Raw genomic sequence first — 7,049 nt, forward strand, 5'->3', positions numbered from 1 at the left:
ACACACACACACACACACACACACACACACACACACACACACACACACACACACACAGTCCTATTTCAGAGGAGAATGACCAGGAAGGGGAACCCTCTACTAAAAGGCAACTGATAAAACGCCAAATTTCGCAAGGTATCAACTGAAAGAAAAAGTACTTTCCTCCAGCCGGCTCAGACCAAAACCTGCTCAGTTCTCTCTGCCGGGGCTAGTTTTCAATTTCTTTTTGTCTCTCCTTTACCACCCACTGTCCACCAGCCCATCATTGGACGGCTGTCGGTGTCCTTCCCAACTGGTTGCCAATAAAGTTGTTACAAAGTGACCTTGAGCGTCTTCCCTACTGTACCCGATTCCCCGCCTTTTCCATCCGGGTGCCCCGGCGCGAATAAGAGCCGGACCGCGCCTGCGCGCCCAGCCCCACTCCTTCGACCTCTGCCGCCGTCGCTGCCGCCGCCACCTCGCGGGACGGTAAGCCGAGGGCGCAGGAGCACGGCCTGGCGGGGACAGAGCAGCGCCCACAGGGACCCATTCATTCTGCTGGCACCTCGCTGGGCGCGGGGCCCAAGCTGACGGCGTGCACGGGAGCCCCGCGGGACCTGGGGGTGGGTGGGGGAGAGAGGACAGGCCCTCGGAGGGCGCTTGACCTTAAGCCTCTTTGCCTCCTCAGAGAGGAAGCGGGAGAGGAGCCCACGTCGCCTGTCACCCAAGTCCTCCAGCCGCGCCGCCCCGAGGAGTGTAAGATGTTCTGCGCCAAGCTTGCCTGCACCCCCGCTCTGGTGCGTAGACCAGGCTGGGCCGGGGACTGAGGGCCGGCCCTCTTGGCCTGGAGCGTCCACGTTGTTGAGTGGGGCACCTCCGGGCGGCGCACACCGCCCGCTTGCGACAGCTCTCCCCTCACCCCTTAACCTCTGTGTCCTTTTCTTGCTTTCCTCCTAATCCTGGGGCGTCTCACTCTGCTCGTTCTGTTCACCGCGGTGGAGGGCAGCCGAGGCCTAGCTGTCAGGCCACGCGCAGTGTAGGTCAAGCCCTCCTTGCCCCGCGGCCTGGAGCGTCCCCCTCCCCCACCTCCTCGGCCACTCTGGTGGGCGGATGTCTACGCTAAGGTTGGGGTACTGTGAAGGATGTAGGGGGCGCCGAGGCCTGCGTCTCCGCAGCAGCGCTCTCCATTGCCTGTAGGTCAAACTCGCTGCTGCAGAGGGAGGGACTTTGCTTCATCCTGTGTGGGTGGAGGAAGGTGGTGGAGGAGAGCCTAAAGTCCTTCTTCCTGCTTCTGGAATGTTATTTCCATAACCATTTTTGGAGGCTTTAGGCGAAGTGAAGATCTGAGGGGTTTGTCTTAGAGAAGCAGATCTTGGTTCTCAAGGGATTTTCTGTGACCTTAGTTTAGTGGACACTCAAGGGCAGGCAGACAGCTGGACTGGAATATGGCCTTATGGTCAGAGTAGCTCACCGATTATTCTTACTCTGATGTAGAATTGCTTAAAATGCTTTTTAATTTCATGATTAATGGACATACAGGAATACCTTGGAAATTGTGGGAGCTCATATTAACTGATGGGCTGTTTTAAATGACAGTCTTTTATGACACTTGTTGGTCCTCTTAAACGTACCAAAGAATGTGGGGTGCTTATTGTCGTTTTTCTGATCTGAATTGTTGCACTACAATAATTGAAATTTTAAAAGCAATACCTGTTCTTTTTAACTAATAGTTCTGAGAAGTTTTGTTTCGTGTATTACAAGTAGCTTATGAGGCAAGCTTTAAAATTTCATTGGCAACTTTAAAACTATTAAAATTGCTTCATGTATTGAAAATGACATAACAGCCTATAAGTGCCAATACAGAAAAGTTATGAACTTTGTGATTCATTTTTGCTGCTTGCTTTTTTAGAACTCATGCTGCAAGAAGGGTCATTGGAGTCTTGTCTGTATTCTTACTTATTACATGGAACTTTTTTTCCTTAATAGATCCGAGCTGGATCCAGAGTTGCATATAGACCAATTTCTGCATCAGTGTTATCCCGACCAGAGGCTAGGACTGGAGAGGTAATAGTATTAATAATAGAATTTAAGTGACACTCCCAAGTAAGTCTTACAGTTTTGATTAAAGTGAAGAAAGAGGGGGGGGGAACCCTCATTATGAATGGTTTGAGTGGAATCCTTTTCATTCTTTTATCCAAAAAAATGTGCAGAAGATGAACCAATAAAATAAATTTCTGTATCCAAAATATATCCACCTGAGTTGGCTAAGAAATATAGTCAGTATGTATATTTAAGTATATAGTCTTGAGTTGCATATATTTAAGATTATAATAACTATAGTTATTGAAAAGCCTACTCTATTAAAAAGCATATGCACATATACTGTTGCTTAATTTTCAACAACCTTATAGGGTGTAGATACTGTTATTCCTACAAGATTGGAATTATTCTAAGCCCTTGACTTTTTTTCTATTATGCCACACCACCTCCTATTCAAACTTGGCTACAAAATAAAGAACTAGTTATCATTTTGACATTACAGTAGTTAAAATAGCTACCTGTGATGACTGATTTGACCTTTGCCTTTATTTCCTGTTCTCTAGGGCTCTACGGTATTTAATGGGGCCCAGAATGGTGTGCCTCAGCTAATCCAAAGGGAGTTTCAGACCAGTGCAATCAGCAGAGACATTGATACTGCTGCCAAATTTATTGGTGCAGGTGCTGCAACAGTAGGCGTGGCTGGGTCTGGTGCTGGTATTGGAACAGTCTTTGGCAGCCTTATCATTGGTTATGCCAGGTAATTTCCATTGTCAATTAAGCTAGTTTAAGAGCATGCTTGAAATAGTTGGAAATTTAGAAAACTAGTGAAATAATAATAGCTACTTTGTATTAAGTGCCTACTCTATGTCTTGCATTATATTTTGAGAGCTTTGTATGCATTATCTCACTTAACTCCCCATAACACCCGTTGGAGATACGTTCCAATTTACCTGTGCTAGAGACATAGGTCTCAAGGTCATAGCTAGTAAGTGTCAGAAAATAAATTGTAACTCCATTTGACTTTACAGTCTGCACTCTTAATTGTTAAGATATATTGGGAATATACTAGAGCATTCTTTAAAAGTATCAATTTCCATTTTATTATTTAAGACCTTATTTCTAAACTGTCAGATCTTAAAGGTATAGAACATACTTTCACAGGGATAAGAAGAATGTCAGAACCCCCCAAAATGGATGAGATTAACCATGTATATTGATTGACATAAAGAGACAGCTCTCTCTGTTTCCCGCATGTGATTAGGATTGAGGAGCAAGGAATGTCAAAGGCCAAAGCAAAAGAGATCTAGGCAAATGCTCTTCCAGTACTTTCCAGTTTACAAAGATCCCCACATTAGTAATCTGATTCTTTAACATTTACCAAATGTATTGAAATTCAAGTAATATCTCAAAGTAACAATTAAATGTGTTGTGTCTCTTTTAGAAACCCTTCGCTGAAGCAGCAGCTGTTCTCATACGCTATTCTGGGATTTGCCTTGTCTGAAGCTATGGGTCTCTTTTGTTTGATGGTTGCTTTCTTGATTTTGTTTGCCATGTAACATAAATTACTTCTTGAAATGTTGGCATTCATCTTAATTACGGATTAATTCTGTGTATCCTACTGTGACTCCGAAAACTATAGTATTGGTGTCATGGAAATATACGTTATTTCCAAAGTCATTTCATTAAAGATGAAAACTTTAATTTTTGCTGTGATTTGTACTTACCTAAATTTAGATCCTCACAAAGAAGGACATGCATTCAGGCAGATGCTGTTCAAGTCAGAGGGAACTACAGCAGTTGCCTCACAGATGAAAAAGATCCTAATGTAATTTTTATGGGAATTCTTTTATATAGTGTTCCGCGCATTGTAAATTATAGGGCTTTTGTTTATTCATTAAATGAAAAATACTTGAGTGCTTTGAGCGTCTATGAAATATGATTAATTAAACCAAGACAGTTAATTGCTTAAGGTGGTTTTGTGTTTTTAAGGGCCAACATGAGTTCAATACTTGGAAGCAGGATCACCTTCCAAGACTAACTTGGCTGGTCTTTCACAGTTGGATCTAAAAATCACATCAGCTTTTTAGGAATTGAAGCCTTGTTAAATGGGGGTGAGAGGCAATTTTTGCTTTTCATTAAGTCATACATTAAGCAGCTGTGTGTCTATAATGACCCTTACCTGTCTTGTAGAAGAAACTCAATCTAGCAACTAGTTTCTTGCCTACACAAGGCTCTCATTAAAAACCAGGTATCAATAAGTAAACTGAATTGGCTACATTTTTAAAGCCAAAAGTTGCTAAAGCATTGCTTATCATTGATACTAACAGATGTTTGTAGTAGGAGTCTTGGGAATGATAGTTGGTTCAACAGTATTTTATTATTAATAGTACATGTTGATTCTTGGTCAAATTTTTTCCTATGAAAAGGACGAAAGTGGTGCTATATATATAGAAAGACTGAGTTTTCCCCCTAGCAAATATAATGCCAGTCTATCATTTCTCATTTCAGTTTTAGGGTTTCTCTGAAGGTTAGGATGAAAGTTATTAGGAAACCTACATTTTATTTGTTTAATGCCTTCTGCCTAATTTGATTTAAATTGAGAAAGAGCTATCAATACCAGGGTTTTTCAGAGTGCAGAGGGAAGACCACCTCCATCAAAATCACCTTGGATGTCTGTTTAAAATACAAATCCCTAGGCTCTGGACCCACTGAATTAGAATCTTGGGCCATGACACAGCTGTTTGCATTTTTGAAAAGGTTTCTCAGCTAATTTTTGTACACGCTGTTAGAGAATCACTCACATGTATACTTCCCACTGTCTGTAAAGTAAAATTAGGCCATGAAAAAGCTAATGAGCTAAAAAGTTACTACTGCTTTTTAGTTGGTTAATCATCTAGTCTATAACAAATTCCTGGAGCCTTCACTATTTTCTTGAATAGTACTACCCATTATTTGAACTCAGCAATGTAAAGTACAGTATGATATGATCCAGCAATTCCACACCTTGATATATACCCAAAATAATTAAAAACAAGTGTTCACACAAAAACTTGTATTTGAATGTTTATAACACTATTCATTATAGCCAAAAGGTGTAAACAACCAAGCGTCCACCAATTGATCAATGGATAAACAAAATAGTATATCCATATAATGGAATATTATTCAGCCTTAAAATGGAATAGGTTTATTCATGCTACATGAGAACCTTGAAAACATGCTAAGTGAAAGCAGCCAGAAAAAAGGCTACGTGTTGCATAATGCCATTTATATGAACAGACAAATCCATAGAGACAAAGTAAATCAGTGATTACCCATGGGTGGGGAGAGGGGAAAATGAGGAGTGACTACTTAACTGGGTATGCCGTTCCTTTGGGTAATAAAAATGTTCTGGAACTAGATAGTGTTAATGGTTGCACAACATTGTGAATGTATTAACTGCCACTGAATTTGTATACTTTAAAATGGTTAACATAGCAAATAATTTTACCAAAAGTACTGTACTACTAAAGTACATAGTATAAATCATACTAAATTTTTGAAGTCCTAGGGAAATACTTAGATTAACTAGTCCTCTGTTCCAAGTTCATTTAAATAAAATCAACTTGTGTTTTTTTAAAAAAAAAAAAAAACAAAAGTGTTCTTAGTGCTGGTTTGGTGGTTGGTTGAAGGGGCCTGAAACTTTAATCGTGGAACAAGGTTTCTTGCAAGAGATGCCCCATCTGAGGAAATCTGAAAATGGAAAGGAAGTATCTGGACTGTGGCTGCCTGACCGCCATTTTACTGAGCAAAAAGAAAAAATAGTTTTTAGAAAGTCAGTATAACAGAGAAATACAACCACAGTCTCTTTTACCTAAAAGGGAAAAGGATATATTGCATCAAAGGATCAACATCCCAGAATATATCCTTCTACTACATTTTTATTTCCAGTAACATGTTTCTGACATTGAAAGTACATCACGGGAATACATCTGACAGAAATGTTTGTGTGCCACCTCCCTTAGTTCATGAACCTTACAAATATTAATGGTAAATGCTTTTCACTAACCTCTTAGTTTCTGAATAGGCCAATAAGATGTTATTTTCCATCAGACACCAAATGAATTCATTTTGATAAGAGTTTGACCTGTTTAAAAAATCTAATAAGCAAAAGCACCTGAGAGAGGTAGAGTGCCAATTCAACTATATTCAGAATAAAAGCTTCCATTTTCCAGGCGTACTTTTTATTCGGTATTATGTTGTTACCTTTCCTCAATGCAGAAACGTATTTTTAATGCCTTTGGGATTCACTCAAAATATAGGCTGAGTATGAAATATGTGTTTGCACTAAAGAGAAACTTGTCATCTAGCCACAAACACTAGGTATGTATGGAAATCACTAAGGCAGAGTAGAATGGCGACTTCCAGAAGAGTGCCAGTAAGTACTAAGATGTTCGGAGGAGGTAGAATTTCTCCTGATGGAATCACATGAAGAAGTCTTATTCCTCTACAAATTAGGATAAACCTTAAGGAATTGGTGGAATGAAGACAGGCCAGAAGAGGGTATCTTGGCTAGTGAATAGCATCAGGAAAAGTATGTGAGAAACAGCTGCATGGGTGAGGGAGGGAAATAGTGTGAGATAAGGCTGCAAAGGGTGACTTTGGAGAAATTATGTAAACTGGCAGGTGTATGAATGTGGGTTTTATTTATGTGACCAAGCCAGCCATTGAAGGTTTAGAACTGTATTTTAGGAAGGTTAATATAAGACCAGTGTGTAGGATGGTCTAGGGCCAATAATGATCAGTGGTTGCTATAGTAGCTTTGCTGAGAAGTAATGAGGGCATAGTCTAGGATGGTGGCAATGAGTTTTTTAAAAATCTACAAAAGTTGTATCAGGGCCGGCCGAGTGGCGCGATGGTTAAGAACTGGCTTGGGACGCCAGAAGGCCCTGGTTCAGATCCCACATATGAGGGCCAGTGACACTGCCCTTCACAGCTAAGATGCTGAACAACAGCTCAACCTGGAGCTGGGCTGCCGTGAGTCGCTGGCG

General features: G+C 40.9%; 1 protein-coding gene across 1 annotated transcript; it reads left to right on the plus strand.

Moving 5' to 3' along the window:
- The first annotated feature begins 356 nt into the window (after positions 1 to 356).
- On the plus strand, positions 357 to 3,935 carry ATP5MC3 (ATP synthase membrane subunit c locus 3). Its single transcript, XM_019653734.1, has 5 exons — positions 357 to 468; positions 668 to 776; positions 1,966 to 2,043; positions 2,583 to 2,776; positions 3,461 to 3,935. Exons 2-5 carry the CDS (start codon positions 741 to 743, stop codon positions 3,573 to 3,575), a joined length of 423 nt encoding a protein of 140 aa, XP_019509279.1. The 5' UTR covers positions 357 to 468; positions 668 to 740; the 3' UTR covers positions 3,576 to 3,935.
- The last annotated feature ends 3,114 nt before the right edge of the window (positions 3,936 to 7,049 follow it).

Source organism: Hipposideros armiger, unplaced genomic scaffold, assembly GCF_001890085.2.
Source record: "Hipposideros armiger isolate ML-2016 unplaced genomic scaffold, ASM189008v1 scaffold_205, whole genome shotgun sequence".
Taxonomy (NCBI): domain Eukaryota; kingdom Metazoa; phylum Chordata; class Mammalia; order Chiroptera; family Hipposideridae; genus Hipposideros; species Hipposideros armiger.